Genomic DNA, 20,358 nt, shown 5'->3' with positions numbered 1-20,358 from the left:
AATACTATTTTTTTTTTTTTAACAAGTCAGCTGTCTCCCACCGAGGCAGGGTGACTCAAAAAAGAAAGAAAATTCCCAAAAAGAAAATACTTTAATCATTCAACACTTTCACCTCACTCACACATAATCACTGTTTTTGCAGAGGTGCTCAGAACACAACAGTTTAGAAGCATATACATATAAAGATACACAACATATCCCTCCAAACTGCTAATATCCCGAACCCCTCCTTTATAGTGCAGGCATTGTACTTCCCATTTCCAGGACTATATAAAAATAACCAGTTTCCCTGAATCCCTTTACTAAATATTACCCTGCTCACACTCCAACAGATCGTGAGGTCACAAATACCATTCGTCTCCATTCACTCCTATCGAGCACGCTCATGCACGCCTGCTGGAAGTCCAAGCCCCTCGCCCACAAAACCTCCCTTACCCCTTCCTTCCAACCTTTTTGAGGACGACCCCTACCCCACCTTCCTTCCCCTACAGATTTATACGCTCTCCATGTTATTCTACTTTGATCCATTCTCTCTAAATGACCAAACCACCTCAACAACCCCTCTGACTAATACTTTTATTAACTTCACACCTTCTCCTAATTTCCACACTCCAAATTTTCTGCATATTTACACCACACATTGCCCTTAGACAGGACATCTCCACTGCCTCCAACCGCCTCCTCGCTGCTGCAATCACAACCCAAGATTCACACCCATATAAGAGTGTTGGTACTACTATACTTTCATACATTCCCTTCTTTGCCTCCACAGATAACGTTTTTTGTCTCCACATATACCTCAATGCACCACTCACCTTTTTTCCCCTCATCAATTCTATGATTAACCTCATCCTTCATAAATCCATCCGCCGACACGTCAACTACCAAGTATCTGAAAACATTCACTTCTTCCATACTCCTCCTCCCCAATTTGATATCCAATTTTTCTTTATCTAAATCATTTGATACCCTCATCACCTTACTCTTTTCTATGTTCACTTTCCCCTCAAGGAAGGTTCCTTGATGTTGGTGAGGGGCTCTTGATTTAGGGAATTGGATCTGTGCTCTAGTTCCCCGAATTAAGTCTGAATGCCTTCCACATCCCCCCCCCCCAGGCGCTGTATAGTCCTCCGGGTTTAGCGCTTCCCCCTTGATTATAATAATAATATGTTCACTTTCAACTTTCTACCTTTACACACTCTTGGGCACATTAATGTCTTATTTTATGTTAATATAGACATTTTAATTAATCTATAATATTTTCTTCAAAATTATATAAGCACGTTATATACCATATAAACATGCAATGTTTATATGCTATGGAGGGGTGGTAGTCGGGTGGAGGGATAACATTACGCTTTCTCTGGTCCAGCACCAGAGAAAATGTGTATGAATCTGCATTGGCCAAGTCATCCCCCTTAATACATAGCACTTTTGTTTACAAATCTCGGCATGAATTATTTATTACCTTTCCCTTTTTTTATATGATGGTATCTAAAGGTAGTTGTTAGAAACGATTAGACTCAGTGAACATGGTAAGTCGATGGTAATATGGCTCTGGGCCATATTAAATATTCTATAGCTATGTAGGTAGGTAGCCTAAGTGGACTACATACCTACATCTACCGGCTACCTACACCTCACTTCCTACAAATAAGTACTACTCACTTCTCACCCTACAATAAGCCTACAAATATTTTAAGGTAAGTAATGAATGTACGTATTGTGTATGTATTTTACTTTTTAATGCCTAGTTCTAATACTAACTTAATATAAGTTAGTGTAAACTTGACAACCCTATGCCTGTTGTGGAATATATTGTGGCTTTGGGAGAGTCCATGGGGTTGTATGTGAGTGGCCAGGACATGGAAGAGTTGGTGGACGACCACAGGGAAGAACTAGCCACTGAAGGTCTACAACACTATAGTTATTCTCTATAAAATTTATTTTTTTTAATATTTTTGGGTGTCTGGAATGGATTAATTGGATTTATATTATTTCTTATGGGAAATATTACATCAGTTTTGGGCTGACCTTTTGGAATGGATTAAAGACGAAAACTGGGTTTCCACTGTATATAGTTTTTAGTGTATCACTGGAAGCATGCCTAACTTTCTCAAGGTAAGAGTAATATGCTTACCAGAAAACAGAGTTTGTGGATTGGTTTTACAATATACCACAGCTTTTTTTGTGAATAATATACAATATTCTGCACAAATAACATAACTTGTGAAAGAACATATACGTAAACACACATTCCAGTTCCATTCTTCGGTATACAGTAACTTCTTTTTGTAATCAGTATATAGTGAGCTTTCCAACTTCAATTTGCCTACAGGTAGAAAATGACAATTAATTCCCTGTATTTATGAAATACAGGTATCTCTTAAATAATTCCCAGCATTCTTAATACATTATTCATTCTATCAGTACCTTCAATTTTTTAACAAGGAGTTGATACTGCCATATTTTGTCCCACTAACAAATATTAACAAATATAGTATGATAAATGCAATTGGGATGAGTTAAATAAGTTTATCAGCTGTATAATACATCAGTAAACAAGGTAACAATATTGGAAATATTAGACTAGGTTTACAAACATAAAACATCAGAAATCTTTATATGTATTAATCTTAATATTAAATGTACTGTAGTAAACTTAATTACAGCACTTCAGAATGAAGTTTTAATAAATAGTGATATATATTCTACATAAAAAAAAAATACTACATAAGTTTATGGTCCACATCAACTCTTATATAAAGTAAAACACCATCAAATAGATAATTCTTCTCTCCCTTCTAACACCAATGATATTTTAACAATCCTGACTGATCAGAGACTAGGCTGTGATTAGCAGACAACCTTTTATCACTTTCTGTTCTGAAAACATCCCCATTGGCTTAAAACTTTATGAAATACAATATAAATTCGAATATTCAAGATTTTTTGCCATGTATAATAATGGATTAAACAAATTTTTGCTGCAATAATTTTTATAAAATAAAAAATGAAAATATTCATAGCCAACCTTCCCACCATTATGATTGCCATTTGCAACATTCAGTATTATGCAAGATTTAAACAAAATGGAATTTAACACTGGTCCAGTGTAGGTAAGTGTTCCTAATAGGCTTTCGTCATAGAGTCTCGCTCAAACTCAACAGTGACAGCAAAGTCTTCTTGAAACACATGCCAAGATTTACTTTTATGTGGGTTGTCTAGCTCTTGGCGAGTCAAATGAAGCCTGAAAATATAATGACAACCATTTGTCTCATGATTACACACAGTTTTTCTTATTTTCATTTTATGTCCCTCCAGGACCTCCATCCTGCCCCATAAAACTATGACAAAAAGGGCTATCTTCCTGATATGATTAGAGGAATTTTGCAAAGATAATATTCTTTGTGACATGATTAGTAGTAGTATTTGCAAAGATAATATGTCAAAACTTTTGGTATTTCTATATTTAACTAGATTATCTACTTAATGTAACTGCCACTCATTATGCTCATTATTATTAAGCTATCAATTCAGATCAATATTTCAATTATCAAATTTCAAAAACATTTCATTAAAAATACTCACTTTCCATCCCTAATAAATCCAGTATGAAACCAAAAGAAGAAAGGACTCTTCTCATAGCCACGTGGAATCTTCGACTGCAATATGAAATGTTTATTAAACAAGGTAAGCAAATACTGGTGCATGAAATGTCAAAACATTTCTAGAAAATATATCATAAGAATTAATATATGCTGGATCACTCTAGTTTAGTAATGTTTGAAAGTATTTCCATAAATAATATGTAATGTAATTCACAACAGAGTACAGTGAAACCTCAGTAAAATGGACTAATAAGGTTGAAGGAGTGTCCATTTTAGCTAGATGGACTACCAGACACAGACGACCAACAAAGCCAACCTGATCTACTAAGATATACAGTGGAACCTTGGTTTTCATACGCCCCAGTTTTCATACATCACCTCGGTTTTCATAGAGTTGACAATGGTCTGTACCAAATGCGTCCGCTTGCCCACCCACGTCACCTGACCACTCAAGCGCTGAGTGACTCAGTCTGCCTTTGTTTATCGTTGAGTGAGCATCACCCTGCACATTCAGCCAAAATATTTCGTAATACAGTGGACCCTCGAGTTTCGGCAGCCTCGACTTTCGTGAAATTCGACCTTCAGCGAGTTTTTTTGGCAAAATTTGGCCTCGAGTTTTGTGATTAGACTCGTGTTTCAGCGACCATCCGGTACCCGTCCGCCCGTCACCGCGCACACCAAGCCAGTCTCCCACGCCATTCATGCTCAGTGTGCCATTGTTTACCAACACGTGACCATCACCCCATGGGTTCATACAATACATTTCATAATAATTCATTGTTTTTTGTGCTTGAAACTGATAAATAAATCATCATGGACCCAAGGAAAGCTAGTGCAAGCCCTTTGGTAAATAAAGTGAGGAACACAATCCAGAGGGATTTTGAAGGGTTTGAGGCAGACCCTGTCCCTGCCGACCCAGTGCCTGCTGTGGAAGGTGTTGTGGCATTGGGCACGTCCATGGGGTTGGAGGTGAGTGACAGGGATGTGGAAGAGTTGGTGGAGGACCACAGGGAAGAGCTAACCACTGACAAACTGCAAGAGCTTCAACTGGAACAGCATCAGGCCACAGCCGAGGAACTTGCTTCAGAGGAGGAGGAAAAGAAAGTGAAGGAGGTTCCTTCTTCAGTGATTAAGGACATGTGTGGAATGTGGAATGAGTTGCAAAGTTTTGTTGAAAAGTATCACCCTGAACAAGCTGAAACAAGCCATATCTGCAACATGTACAATGACAGTGTTATGTCCCACTTCAGGGGAATCTTAAAGAAACGCCAGAAAAAGACCTCTCTGGACAGATATTTTGTGCGACAGGGGTCCAGTGACTCAAGTTGTTCCTAGTGGCATTAATGTACAGCAATGCATGCAACCATATGACCTGTCTTTGTAATACTAATTTGTGCTTTATTGTTATCTGTTTAAAATAATGTTTTATCACTGATTACATCATTGCTTAATCAATCTTAAGTTAATTTTAAGCCAGCCCGTAATGCTATGCATACAAGTGGCTTTGGCATGCTGCTCTTACCTGTATTTTTTTGTACCTCTGTATGTATGCTCAAATTACTAAATAAAAAATAAATAAATGATGTAATCAGTGATAAAACATTATTGTAAACAGATAACAATAAAGCACAAATGAGTATTACAAAGACAGGTCATATGGTTGCATGCTTGCTGTACATTCAGTAGAATGGAGTATTCTGTTAGTGTATTTAAAAAACAACAAAGTTAGATTGGGTCTTAGGTTTAACATTTATGTGATATAATTGAGAAACATTTAAGATATACAATTTATAAGGTTCAGTTATTCAGTATTTATTTGGTTTTGAGTGAGTAAGTTATCTTTGAGAAGAGACTTGAATTTATAAACAGGTAGTGTTTCTTTCATATTTACAGGCAATGAATTCCAGATTTTAGGGCCTTTTATGTGCATTGAGTTTTTGCATAGCGTGAGATGGACACGAGGAACATCAAAGAGTGATCTGTGCCTTGTGTTATGGTCATGTGTTCTGTTGAGGTTGGCAAGATGTTTGAGGGGAGGGTTAATATCAGAGTTAAGTGTTATATGTATGTAATAGGTGCAACAATAAGTATGGATGTTTTGTATGGTGAGTAGGTTTAGTGTTTTGAATATTGGTGGAGTGTGCTGCCTGTAGTGGGAATTTGTTGTCATTCTAACTGCAGCCTTTTGTTGGGTAATTAGTGGTCTGAGATGGTTAATTGTTGTTGAGCCCCATGCACAAATTCCATAGGTGAGATATGGGTAAATAAGAGAGTGATATAGGGCCAGGAGCGCTGGCTGTGGAACATAGTACCGTATCTTCGATAGTATGCCTACGGTCCTGGAAATTTTCTTAGAAATTTGTTGTATATGTGTATGAAATTTGAGTCTATTACCAAGGTGGATTCCTAAGAATTTTCCCTATGTTAGCTTTGTGATAGGTGATCCGTTTATCATTATGTTAAGAGGGACATCTGTAGCTCTGTTACCAAACTGAATGAAGTAGGTTTTGTCAATGTTTAGTGTAAGTTTGTTAGTCCTCATCCAGGTAGATATTTTCTGTAATTCGGTATTTACAGTACTGGCTAGCATGACTGGGCTCGGGTGAGAGAAGACGTATGTAGTGTCATCTGCAAATAGTGTGGGTTTGAGTAATTGCGAAGCATTTGGTAGGTCATTTATGTATAGGAGAAAGAGAAGAGGGCCAAGGACACTTCCCTGTGGGACACCATCTGTAATTGGTTGTGCGGAAGAGTTTGCCCCATTTGTGTACACATATTGGCTTCTGTTGCTGAGGTATGACTTGAGGTAGTTGAGGGAGTGCCCTCTTATACCATAGTGTGACAATTTTATGTGGAGCAAGTCATGGTCAACTGTATCAAAAGCTTTACGTAAGTCAATGAAGATCCCCAGTGGGACTTCTTTTTTCTCTATTGCAGTGTATATATGTTCTAGCATGTGTATAATAGCATCATTAGTATTTTTATTAGGCCTGAATCCAAATTGGCAGGGGTTGAGTATGTTTTGGGACATGAGGTAGGAGTAGATTCGTTTATGAATTAATTTTTCGAAGATTTTTGAGAGAGGGTGTAAGTTGGATATTGGCCTATAGTTATTCAATGCTGTTTGGTCTCCTTTATGGATCGGGGTGACCCTTGCTATTTTGAGAACTGTAGGGAAGGTAGAGGATTCTATGGATTTGTTAAAGTGTGTTGCAATGATTGGTTATAGCACTTGTGACACTTTTTTGTATATAAAGGATGGTAAGGTATTTAAATCTCCTGCCTTGTTTTTTAGTGTGTTGATAATAAGGGAGACTTCGTATGGGTTAGTTGGAGCTAGGAACAGTGTGTTCGGGTAGTTGCCAGTGAGGTAGTCATTGGGTGGGGTATCTGAGCTTGGGATTTTATTGGCAAGGTTTTGTCCTATAGTGGAGAAGAAATCATTGAGTCTGTTTGCTGTTTCTGTTGGTGGGAGTTGGGGTTCATCTGATTTTGCTAATTTTATTTCGCTATTTCGTGATATCTTTTTTGTTCCTAGAATTTCTGATAGGGTTTTCCAGGTTTGGGGGTCTGAAATGGACTAATCTACTTCACAATATTCCTTATGGGAACAAATTCGGTCAGTACTGGCACCTGAACATACTTCTGGATTGAAAAAATATCGTTAACCGGGGGTCCACTGTACTGTGTTTACTACCTGGTTTTCTTTGATTTCATTGTTTTGCATGATGACTTGTACTTGGTCGTGTATTATCCTGATAGCAGTTTCTTTGCACTGTGCTTGGGTTATGTCACTAGGAATGTGTGGACTGTTTATTATAACTGCATCAGACAACTTGTCTTGTTCAGTTTTGTCGTCTTGGAAATCAAGGTATTCATTTAGTCGAGTGTGCATGTTCTGATTCCAGTCCTTGATTGCTTCTTCAACCTTCATATTTATTGTTATTTGTTCAGTGTGACTGGCTATAGCTGCTTTCAGAGTATTTTCTGTGTCAACACTTCCCGATGTAATCTTCTCTTCAAGGTTTTGGATCTTGTTCTCGAGGTTGGTCATCTTGGATTCTCGTTGCGCAAGTGTTGCTTTGATATCTTTGATTTCGTTTTCTAGAGCAACGATGTAGTCCTTGATATTGTCAGGAATAATCATACCTGAGTTATCATGGGTGAATCCTTTGAAGGGAGTGGAGTTGGAGGGGAAGTCAGCCATGTTTGTTGTTGTTGTTCTCTGGGTTGTAGTGGTGAGGGGGGTTGTTGTTCCCTGGGTGGTGGTGGTGAGGGGGGGTTGATGATACACCGGCTTCCTGCTGGGTAGACAAGTTGAGTTCTAGGGTCCTTGCTGTTATTCTTTTATTACTGATGATGTTTCTTCTGCGATATCCTTTCATAGTATCACTGAAGTAGATACTGTGTAGCTATGGAGGAGAAGGCTTGTTTTCTCAGAGCTTGGGTTAAGTGGTTGTCTGGCAGTGGAGGCAGTGTTTGGGTTAGCAGGGCTGTCTTCCTTAGATCTTCTAATTTTGTCAAGATTTGGGTTACATTCTTAGCTATCCCCTCCTTCCGTCTTCCATCCACCCAGAAGTCTTCAGTAAAGGTAAATGTAATGTTATTATTTTTTATATGCATGTACTTGATTTCTTATTGATTTCAGTATATAAATCTTTATTTAATTTGAAAAAAAATATTTTATTTTAATATTTTTGGGTGTCTGGAACGGATTAATTTTATTTCCATTATTTCTTATGGGGAAAATGGTTTCGAGTTTCATGAATTTCGACTTTCGGCAGGCTCTCTGGAACGGATTAATCACGAAACTCGGGGGCCCACTGTAATAAATTTTTTTGTGCTTGTTTACTGATTGCGACTGCTAAATAAGCCACCATGGGGCCCAAAGAAAGTTCCAAGTGCCAGCCTTTTGATAAAGAAAGCGAGAAATATGATAAACCATACCACGGGCAGGAATAGAACCCGCGATCAGAGAGTCTCAAAACTCCAGACCATCGCGTTAGCCACTGGACTGGAATTTTGAGACTCTAATCACGGGTTCTATCCCCGCCCGTGGTATGGTTTGTTTGCAATCGTGTCATTACGATTTCATGAGTCATGAGAAACATGATAATTAAAAAAAAGGAGTCATAGCTAAGTACGAAAGTGGCGTACGGGTGGCCGATATCTCCAGGATGTACGGGAAGTCCATATCAACAATCAGTTCCATTCTGGCAAAGAAAAAAGAAATCAAGAAAGCTGATGTTGCTAAAGGGGTAAATGTGCTAACGAAACACAGATCGCAAACAATCTACGTTGAAAAGTTGTTGCTGGTGTGGATCAATGAAAAACACTTAGCGAGAGATAGTGTTTTGGAGTTGATAATTTGCAAAAAGGCAAGGCAGTTGCATGCAGATCTTGTAAAGAAAATGCCTGGAATGAGTACCGCTGTTAGTGAATTTAAGGCCAGCAGAAGCTTGTTGACAAATTCAAGAAGTGAAGTGGCATGCACAGTGTGTTAAGGCATGGTATGGCTGCAAGTTCAGACAAATGTGCGACCGAGGAATTCGTTTATGAATTCAAGAAGTAGGTAGAGGCTGAAGGATTCCTCCCCCAACAAGTGTTCAATTGTGACGAAACAGGCCTCTTTTGGAAGAAAATGTCAAAGAGGACCTACATCATGCAGGAGGAAAAGGCACTGCCAGAACACAAGCCTATGAAGGATAGGCTAACTCTTTTGTTCTGTGGTAATGCTAGTGAGGATTTCAAAGTGGAGCCTTTATTGGTGTATCACTTTGAAAATCCCTGAATGTTCAATAAAAACAATGTCATGAAGAGTAAATTGTTTGTGATGTGGAAGACTAACAATATGGCATGGGTGATGAGGCAGATTTTCATTGAGTGGGTCAATGGAGTGTTTGGCACAAGTGTGAAGAAATACCTCCTGGAAAATAAATTGCCACTCAAGTGCCTCCTGGTAATGGACAATGCTCCTGCTCATCCTCCAGACTTGCAACACCAATTGTTGGAGGAGTTAGTTTTCATCACAGTGAAGTTTTTGCCCCCTAATATCACTCTTCTCATCCAGTCCATGGACCAGTACGTCATTTCAAACTTCAAAAAACTCTACACCAAAGCACTGTTTCAAAGGTGCTTTGAAGTGACCTTGGACACTGAATTGACTCTAAGAGAGTTCTGGAGGAATCACTTCAATATCCTCAATTGCATAAGCCTTATAGATAAGGCTTGACAGGAAGTGACTTCCAGGATGATGAACTCTGCTTGGAAAAAATGTGGTGATAATGTGTCCAAGAGAAGGATTTTGAAGGAATTGAGGCTAGCCCTGACAACCCTATGCCTGTTGTGGAATCTACTGTGTCTTTGGGGAGGTCCATGGAGTTGGAGGTGAGTAGCCAGAATGTGGAGGAGTTGGTGGATGACAACATGGAAGAGCTAATAATTGAAGAGCTGCAACACCTTCAACTGGAACAGCAGTAGATCGCAGCTGAGGAAATTGCTTCTGAGGAGGAGGAAGAGAGAGGGAAGAATGTGCCTTCTTCAGCTATTAAGGACATTTGTGCAAAGTGGAGTGAGCTGCAAAGTTTTGTGGAGAAATATCACCCTAACAAAGGTGTTGCAAGCCATGCCTGCAACATGTTCAATGACAATGCTTCGTCCCATTTTAGGTAAATCTTAGAGAGATGCCAGAAACAGACCTCTCTGGACAGATTTTTTGTGCTACAGGGGTACAGTGACTCTCAAACTGGTCCTAGTGCCAGTAAAAGACAAAGAAGGGAAGTAACCTCAGATAAGGCCTTGATACCTCAAGTCTTTATGGAAGGGGACCTCTTCAAGGGGGGCTCCTTGGCATGGTGAAGAGGCTCTTGGTCTGAGGAATTAGCCCTGTTGGTCTTCTTCCTCAGACCGAACCTAATTACCCCCCATTCTCCCCTCCCCTCCCCTATCCCATCCTCCCCTTTTTCCATTCCTCCTCCTCCTCCCCACCCCTCCCTTTTGCCCTTCCTCTTTTTGGCCTTTGGGATTTCTCCCACAGGCGCGCTAGTTCCTAGGTAGGGGAAAGGACACCGGGGTCCATCCCATTCCGTTGAGGTCCTTGGCGGTGGCGTAGTTTGCCATGGAATCTGGATCGCCTGGGAATGTCCCGATCCCTCTCCGGTATCCCGGAGTAGCTTTGGGTGTCTTTCGGGCGACGGGTGTATCTCTGGAAGCCACCTTTCGGATTCCGGGGATGGTGGCCGAAGGAGGTATGCTTTGTGGTGGATATCCGGCTGCCCTCTCTTTTGTCCACCGAGGTAGCTCGGCAGATGTGAGGTTGCTATCCCGGATTGCTGGTTTACTGGCATGAAGGGTAGGGTATGGCACGGGTTCCATGCTGCATCTGCGCTACTAGCGGTGCTGAGGTCCTCTTGGGCGCGGAGGGAGATTTCCGGCCCTTTCATTCCTTCTGGGAACTATTCCTCCCCGCTCCCCCCTTTTTTTATTCTTTTTTTTATTTTTATTTTCTTTTCTTCTTTCTTTTTTTTTCTTAAAAACAAAAAGCAAAGGAGTAACCTAACCATGGAGAACCCAATCCATGAACCCACTACCCCCGGGCCCCTTCTTGATACCGCACCCCATTCTGACCCTGCCTTGTGTTTAGACCACTCTTCGGACACTCCTGATGCCCCTGTACCTCTTGCTGGTGCTGTTTCCTCACCTGCTTCAGGTACCGGGGCTTCGACTGACTCCTTCGATTTGTCTGAACTCTGCTCTCCTTTGACTATGCTTCCGGCTTCTCCCTCTATGGTACGGCAATTTTCAAATCGCCCGCCCATTTCACGCCGGACCAACTCCGGTCCTACTCCTAAACACAAACGTCAATCTCCTGATGATGCTCCTTCGTTACCTTCCCATTCTACTCAGAAAAGACCAACATGTCAAGCACTCCCTCTCCACGCTCAGTTTCAGACCACACAATGGACTAAATTCTTTACTTTAAGACCGACTTCTTCTTCTGCCTACCTTTATGACCATAGTATTGGCAAAGTAGGTAGTAGGTTGGTAGACAGCAACCGCCCAGGGAGGTACTACCGTCCTGCCAAGTGAGTGTAAAACGAAAGCCTGTAATTGTTTTACATGATGGTAGGATTGCTGGTGTCTTTTGTCTGTCTCATAAATATGCAAGATTACAGGTAAGTCTTGCTACTTCTACTTACACTTAGGTCACACTACACATACATGTACAAGCATATATATACACACCCCTCTGGGTTTTCTTCTATTTTCTTTCTAATTCTTGTTCTTGTTTATTTCCTCTTATCTCCATGGGGAAGTGGAACAGAATTCTTCCTCTGTAAGCCATGCGTGTCGTAAGAGGCGACTAAAATGCCGGGAGCAAGGGGCTAGTAACCCCTTCTCCTGTATATATTACTAAATTTAAAAGGAGAAACTTCAGTTTTTTCTTTTGGGCCACCCCACCTCAGTGGGATACGGCTGGTACGTTGAAAGAAGAAGAAGTATTGGCAAAGTGCTCCTGCGTCATGTTGGTAGAGATATTTCATTTCATGCTCTCAAGAGCGGTACGTGCATCGTCACTGTCCAGAATGCTACCCAAGCTCATGATCTTTCTCTCCTTTCAAATATCGATACTACTCCTATCACTATTGAAAAACATATTTCTCTCAATTCTTGTAGTGGTACTGTCATTCTGCCCCATACCATAGTCCAACAGAATTTCCAGTCATGTGGCAATGACATTCTTGAACAGCTGGAACTCCAGGATCTCCCAATCCTCAAAGTAGACACTTATGTCCTTCCTGCCCGGGGGCGGAGACGTTACCCTTGCAATGTGGTTTGTTTAACTTTTGACAGCCAAGAACTCCCATCCTCTGTATATGTCGCGGGACATCGGTTACAAGTTCGAAAGGTGATACCTACATCGCAACAATGTAGAAATTGCTGGCGTTTTGGCCACCCAGCAAAATATTGCAGATCTATGGCCGAATGCCCAGTCTGTGGTGCCGACGACCATTCTAATACATCTTGCAGTCAACCTCCATCTTGCCTTAATTGTAATGAAGCTCACCCTTCGTATTCCCGCCATTGCCAAGTCTACTTAAATGAACGTGAAATCCGTTGCCTCAAAGAGGCAGAAGGTCTCCCTTATGCTATGGCAGTTACTCATCTCCGCCTCCAAGGGAGACTACCCCGTGTTTCTTATTCTCGTGTTTCCAAACATCCCCCTACTTCTGGGGTCCCATCTTCTGCAGCCTCCTCTGTTGTTACCCCTCCCATAGCCACTCCGGCATCTAATCCTTTTGCTGTCCTTGGCTCTGACGTCCCGACTACAACTCAGTCTGTTCTCACATCTTCGCGTCCTTCCTCACAAGCCCCAGTATCGACAAGACCTCGTACGACACCTAATACCAATCGCCCCTCTACTTCTCAGAAGTCCAAAAAATCCACATTGCTCAAATCTTCTTTGCCCCTTCCTTCCCTTCTTCCACCTCCACACTTTACCTTTCCAGTCTCTGTACCTAGTTCTTCCCCTCTCTCTGGCTCTATTACAAGTGTGGAGATTCACCCTCCTCCTCATACTATGCCTTCCACCCCCGTCCCCTCCCAAGTTTCTCCCTCTTCTGACACCTCCCAGGTTTCTGCCTCTTCTGTCCCCCCCCACACTTCATCTCCAGTCCCTTACACTCTTCCCTCCCCCTCTACTTTGGTACAGTCCATTACTGTCCCAATCTTTACTCATCCTCCTCCTTCTATCTCCAATATGGTCTCCCATACATCTTTGAATTCAGAAACACTTGAAGCCATTTCAGAATATATTGCAGAGACTAAACCTTCAATGGACACTCATTCACTTCCTGTTCCTTCTCTTCCCTCTCCTCCATCTTCACAACCCCATTCTTCGCAACACTCCGTTCCTTCGCTGCTTGAACGTCTTCCAATGCCACCACACGTTGACTTTTCTAACCCCTCTAGTCCGTAGGTGCCTTTACCTACAGATTCCTGGTATTTTCTTCATCGCCAATCATGGCCTATTTACAGTGGAATATCCGCGGCCTCAGGGGTAATCGGGGTGAGCTTCAGATGTTGCTTTCCAGGTTTTCCCCTGTTGGTGCTTGCTTACAAGAACCAAAATTACACTCGGCTGTTTTCCAACCTATCTCAGGCTATAATTTATTGTATTCTTCGGATCCTTTCTCAGATGGGACCTTTAATGAAAGTGCCCTTCTTCTACGCAATCATATTCCGTACTGTCAACTACATTTGTCCATACCTCGCTGCATTACACTGCAGCCCGTATCCACTTGAGTAAGTGGTTTACAATATGTTCTTTATATCTCTCTCCTTCTCGAGCATTTTCTATCCCAGACTTTGCCTTTCTTGTTTCATCCTTACCACCACCACTTCTGTTAATTGGTGATTTTAATGCCCACCATTTCCTCTGGGGGGGGTCTCATTGTGACTCACGTGGCATCCAGTTGGAGGCTTTTCTCGCCTCTCACCCCCTCCATGTTTTAAATACGGGTACTCCCACCCATTTTGATCCTCGTACTCATACTCTCTCTTGCATCGATCTATCAGTCTGCTCTTCCTCCACTGCACTAGACTTCACCTGGTCTGTTCTACAGGACTTACATGACAGCGATCATTTTCCAATCATTCTTACTTCTCCTTCCTATTCACCACCTTTCCGTAGCCCTCGCTGGCAATTTGATCGGGCAAATTGGGATCTTTACTCACACCTCACTGCTTTTAGTGAGGTTCCTTCTTCATCCTCCATTGATGAGCTCCTACACATCATCTCGACGTCAGTTTATACTGCAGCTTCTCATTCTATACCCCAAACCTCAGGCAGGCATTCTCAGAAGTGCGTGCCTTGGTGGTCTCCTGTTTGTGCTCGTGCAGTACGTTTGAAATGCGCTGCATGGGGCAGGTACCGGTACAATAGAACCGCTGAGAGACTTCATGATTTTAAGCAGAAGCGTGCAATCGCTCGCCGTGTCATCCATGAAGCTAAACGCACTTGTTGGTGAGACTATGTTTCCACCATCACCTCTGCTTCTTCTATGAGTGCAGTCTGGAAAAAAGTGAGGAAATTGAGTGGTAAATATTCTCCTGACCCGGCTCCTGTTCTACGGGTCGCTGGTGTTGATGTAGCAAACCCTCTCAACGTTACCATTTAACTTGGCACACATCTGGTCCGTATTTCCCGAGGGCTCCATCTATGCCCCTCGTTTCTTTCCTCAAAGTCTGCCAGAGAGTTAGTACCCTTGGACTTTTCTTCTCTCAGAGAAGAACAGTATAATGTGCCTTTTACACTTCAAGAACTAGAGGCAACGCTCTCAGCTTGCCGATCATTGGCAGCTGGGCCTGACAACAATCATATTCGTATGTTACAACATTTACATCGGTCAGCCCTTGTAGTCCTCTTACACCTCTTCAATCTTATTTAGGCACAAGGAGTTCTTCCCCAGCTGTGGAAATCTGCCATTGTTCTCCCTTTCCGCAAACCGGGTACTACAGGACATGATGCCTCCTACTATCGTCCCATCGCTCTTACTAGTGCAGTTTGCAAAGTGATGGAACGTCTCGTAAATCGACGTTTAAAGTGGTATTTAGAGACACACAACAGTCTCTCCGCTAGTCAATATGGCTTTCGTAAGGGTCGTTCTACCATAGACCCCTTACTATGCTTGGATACGTATGTTCGTAATGCCTTTGCGAATAATCACTCAGTTATTGCCATATTTTTTGACCTTGAGAAGGCATATGACACAACTTGGAGGTATAATATTTTGGCCCAGGCCCATTCCTTAGGCCTGCGAGGCAATCTACCATCCTTCCTTAAGAACTTTTTAACTGACAGACATTTCCGTGTTCGAGTCAATAATGTTCTTTCCCCGGACTTCGTCCAAGCTGAAGGTGTCCCTCAAGGATGTGTTCTAAGCACAACACTTTTTCTCCTTGCTATAAATGATTTGGCATCTGTTCTTCCACCCAATATTTGGTCATCACTCTATGTTGATGACTTCGCTATTGCTTGTGTAGGCACTGACTGTCATCTTATTGCAGTTTCTCTCCAGCATGCGGTCGACCGTGTTTCCACTTGGGCCACCACACATGGGTTTAAATTTTCAAGTACCAAAACTCACCAAATTACTTTCACTAGACGCTCTGTTATCTCCGATCATCCTTTGTATCTCTATGGCTCCTGTATCCCCGAACGTTATACAGTCAGGTTTCTAGGCCTTCTCTTTGACCGTAGGTTATCCTGGAAACCTCACATTACCTCTCTGAAGGCAACTTGTCACAGCCGGCTAAACCTTCTTAAAACCCTTGCTCATCTTTCCTGGGGAGCTGATCGTCGAACTCTGCTTCGCCTACATTCAGCCCTCGTTTTATCGAAACTCGATTATGGTGACCAGATTTATTCCGCGGCCTCTCCTGCTACTCTCTCTAGCCTTAACTCTATCCATCACCAAGGATTACGTTTGTGCCTTGGTGCTTTTCGCTCTTCCCCTGTTGACAGCCTCTATGCAGAAGCGAATGTTCCATCCTTGTCTGATCGCCGTGATGCCCATTGCCTTCGCTACTATGTACGCTCTCACGATCTACACAATCCTTCCATTTATAGAATGGTCACCGATATTAGTAGACATTCTTTATTCGTTCGCCGCCCCTGTTTGCTCCGTCCCTTTTCTCTTCGCCTACATTCACTCTTGTCTTCCCTTCAGTTACCACCTTTATATGTTCATGTAGCATCTCACTTTTCCCTACCCCCCCTGGGAAGTTCCAGCTGTTCGGGTCTGTTCTTTCTCACTCCCTTGCTCAACTGCCTATGGTGGCTTCCCGCTCTCTTTTTCTTGATCACTTCCACTCCCATTCTCATGCCACCGCTGTGTACACAGATGGCTCTAAGTCTTCAGACGGCATCGGATTCGCAGCAATGTTTCCGGACAGCATCATGCGGGGGCATTTACTATCTTCAGCTAGCATTTTTACTGCTGAACTGTATGCCATTCTTGCAGCACTTATTCGTATTGCATCTATGCCTGTGTCATCATTTGTAGTAGTCTCAGACTCCCTTAGTGCTCTACAGGCTATACGAAAATTTGATACATCTCATCCCCTAGTTCTCCGTATCCAACTTTGGCTACGCCGTATCTCTACCAAACATAAAGATATTGTTTTTTGTTGGGTCCCTGGTCATGTCGACGTACAGGGCAATGAACAGGCAGACACTGCTGCGCGGTCAGCAGTACATGACCTACCAATTTCCTATAGAGGTGTTCCATTTCTGGACTATTTTGCTGCAATAGCTACCCACCTTCGCACCCGTTGGCAACAACGTTGGTCAACTCTGCTCGGTAACAAACTTCATTCTATTAAACCGAGCATAGGTTACTGGCCGTCTTCTTGTCATCAGTGCCGAGGTTGGGAGACCACTCTCTCCCACCTTCACATTGGCCACACTCGTCTTACTCATGGGTATGTCATGGAGAGGCACCCTGTTCCTCTCTGTGAGCAGTGTCAAGTTCCAGTATCGATTAGCCACATTCTGTTAGACTGCCCTCTCTATCAACGAGCACGCAGAATTTACCTCCAACGTCGTCTTCGTTCTACTACTCTCTCTTTACCTTCCCTTCTTGCTGATGGACCCTCCTTTAATCCTGACTCTCTCATTGACTTCTTGACAACGACTGATTTACTCCACAAACTCTGATGATACTTTTCGCACTCCCCTCAGCCCTTTCTAGTTCAGTCTCTTGCTGCCCTTTACCCTTTCACCATCCACTACCCCGCTGTTATCCATAACCTATTACTCATCCATCTCCCTTTTGCCACCTGATGCCCTCGCTTCCTTCCTGCCCTGCAGCGCTGTATAGTCCTTGTGGCTTAGCGCTTCTTTTTCATTATAATAATAATAATATGGAAGGGGATTCCCCTTCCAAACAATAACCTCTCCTCCCTCTCCCCTCCTCACCGTTTTCCATACGCCAACAAGTCTTCAATGAAGGTAAAAGTGATGTTAAATATTCATTTATCCATTGCATTAGTCATATATATTTATTTCTTATTGTTTTCTGTATGTAAAACTATAGTTTTTCTCTATAAAATGTATTTTTTGTTAATATTTTTGAGTGTTTGGAATGGATTTATTGGATTTACATTATTTCTTATGGTAAATATTGCTTCAGTTTTCGTACAATTCGGCTTTCATCAGAGTTTCTGGAATGAATTAATCACGAAAACCGAGGTTCCACTGTACTAAGATATACTAAGTATAAAATAGAGCACGCTATTATAATTCAGTACTGTACAGTACAGATGTACCTATACCCGAACAGAAAGTGTGAAAAGTGTACAGTACTACAATATATGTAGGGTACAGTACTGTAATCTGTCTTACCTTTTCTGGTAATAGTTGAAGTTTACTCAAGTTTCTACTTAACAGCCAAAGTCACACACACACACTCACATTAGCTTTAATACTTGCTTTAGAGGCCATTGTTAACCCTTTGACTGTTTTCGACGTATAAATACGTCTTACGAGCCAATGTTTCTGACGTATATATACTCAATAATTCTAGCGGCTTCAAATCAAGTGGGAGAAAGCTGGTAGGCCCACATGTGAGAGAATGGGTCTGTGTGGTCAGTGTGCACCACATAAAAAAAATCCTGCAGCACACATTGCGTAATGAGAAAAAAAAAACTCTGATCGTTTTTTTGGAATAAAACGCCGACTTTGAGGTGTATTTTCGTATAGTATTTATCGTTGTATTCGCGTTTTCATGGTCTTAGGTGATAAAATGGAAAACATATTACAGAAATAGAGATGATTTTCATTACTTTTACGATGAAAACGACCTTGAAACTGAGCTCAAAGTAGCGGAAATGTTCGATTTTTACCAATGTTCAAGAGTAAATAAATCACACCACACGTCCAATACACGTCAACTGGGGAGTCTAATATTCTTTCACTAGTGCACTGATATTATTTATATCATTTTTACAATAATGCAGTCGTCTGCATAACAGTAAATTTTGTATTTTTTTGTATGAATAAAAAATCAAAATAGAAAGCAATAATAATATAAGAGGGGCCTAGAGATGTGACTAATGAACAGAGCATATGTTATTTTAGTGCCACGAATGTCTACCTTGTTTATTCTGGACCCTATTTTGAAATTGGCATCTTTTTTATTTTGCGTGAAATTGGCCAAATTGCCAATTTCTGACCACCATATTGGGTAGTCCAAATTAGTAAATGGGAGGTTTCTTGTACTCAGCTGATAGATAAAATGGAGTTCTAAAAAAATAGCTATGAGTTTGGTCAACTGGAACAATGGAATTGGCTGAAAATTGGGCTCAAAGTCGGCGAAATCGCCGATACGCATATGTCGCCGAGACCGCTAACTTCGCGGGAGCATAATTCCACGAGTTTTCGACCAAATTTCGAACTTTTGGTGTCATTACCATCGGGAAAAGATTCTCTATAATTTCATAAGAAATTTTTTTTTTTTTTTTTCAAAAATTGAGCGACATAGAATGACAGTTTCAGAGAGGGGCCTGAAACAGTCAAAGGGTTAATAACACTGTTCACAATACTTTTATAAAGTACATACGTACTGTAATGGAAAAACAGTATAAATCCAAGGAAATCTGGAGATGACATGATGATGGTATGCAAACACACAGGAAGACAATAACTAAATGGTTATAATTATAACCATAATTTTTAAAGGGGTGGACTACTGGTAAGCCAGCAGAAGGCCTCAGTAGGTAACCAAAAGCTCCAACTGCGGGTCATCAAATGACTCAGACCCACGTCAGGAAACACTTGTCCTGTTTCCTGGCAAATTTTACCTAACTTAAACTAGATAATAACTAAAGGGGTTTGAATCACTGGCCCTCCTGCTCAGAAACAATGACAATGGACTCAACCAGGAAGAAGCCAAGACCAGTCAAACTTGCAATTGAGTGGAGTCGACACATTGTATCGAGGGTATGACCAGACTGGACAGCTGTGCAGATTAGGTTCCTCTCATGGCTATTTTAATAGAACATCCCATTAAACAGACATGTTGAGCCTTTGTACAGCCTGATTTTTTATCTGTTTTAACCGGTATCTGATTTATAGTTCCATTTTATCGAGGGTTTTACTGTATAAAATGCAGTGATAATGCACAAATCAACTACAATACTCAATTTGTATACTCAGTGAAAGTAAATATTAAAACAGCACAATGTTTTTAAGTGAGTAATCTTTACGTAAAACTTTACGTCAAGGAACAAATTATATTGCCCTGAGAAGTACACGTGTGAAAATATTTATTTTTAACCCTTAAACTGTCCAAACGTAGATCTACGTTTGCTCGTGTAGTGCTCCGAACGTAGATCTATGCTTTTTTTACATGGTTTCTTATGGAGAAAATCAAGGTTGGAGCGCTACGTGTGCAAACATAGATCTATGTTTGGACACTTAATTGCTAAACTTCATAACCCCAAGTTTTGAAAATTTTCTTGTATGCACCTTGCTAATTAATTATAACTAAAGTGTGCACAGAAACAGCTTGTCATAATTGTAGTTGACATTTTTTATGTTAAAAGGTATGTAATGTAGTACATAAAACAAAAACTTGTAAAAAACATATGAACACATTATCTTTCTATTTCATAAAAACATGAACACTAATTTTCTAAGAAGTAAAAACATAAACACAGTGTACACAGTCTTTCTAGAGGAAAA

General features: G+C 41.3%; 1 protein-coding gene across 2 annotated transcripts in view; it reads right to left on the bottom strand.

Annotated features, from left to right (window-relative positions):
- Window positions 1-2,521: 2,521 nt before the first annotated feature.
- Window positions 2,522-20,358, bottom strand: part of LOC128695977 (phosphatidylinositol 3,4,5-trisphosphate 3-phosphatase TPTE2) — a 602,430-nt gene continuing 584,593 nt past the window's right edge. For both annotated transcript variants that reach the window (XM_070093099.1, XM_070093098.1), the window contains 2 exons: window positions 3,592-3,665; window positions 2,522-3,250 (listed from right to left, as the gene is read on the bottom strand). In XM_070093099.1, coding sequence (XP_069949200.1) covers window positions 3,130-3,250; window positions 3,592-3,665 — 195 coding nt within the window. In that variant the 3' untranslated portion in view covers window positions 2,522-3,129. The remainder of the gene's footprint in view (window positions 3,251-3,591; window positions 3,666-20,358) is intronic.

This window comes from Cherax quadricarinatus, chromosome 41 (genome assembly GCF_038502225.1).
Source record: "Cherax quadricarinatus isolate ZL_2023a chromosome 41, ASM3850222v1, whole genome shotgun sequence".
NCBI lineage: Eukaryota > Metazoa > Arthropoda > Malacostraca > Decapoda > Parastacidae > Cherax > Cherax quadricarinatus.
This window is presented reverse-complemented; position numbering and strand designations above follow the sequence as displayed.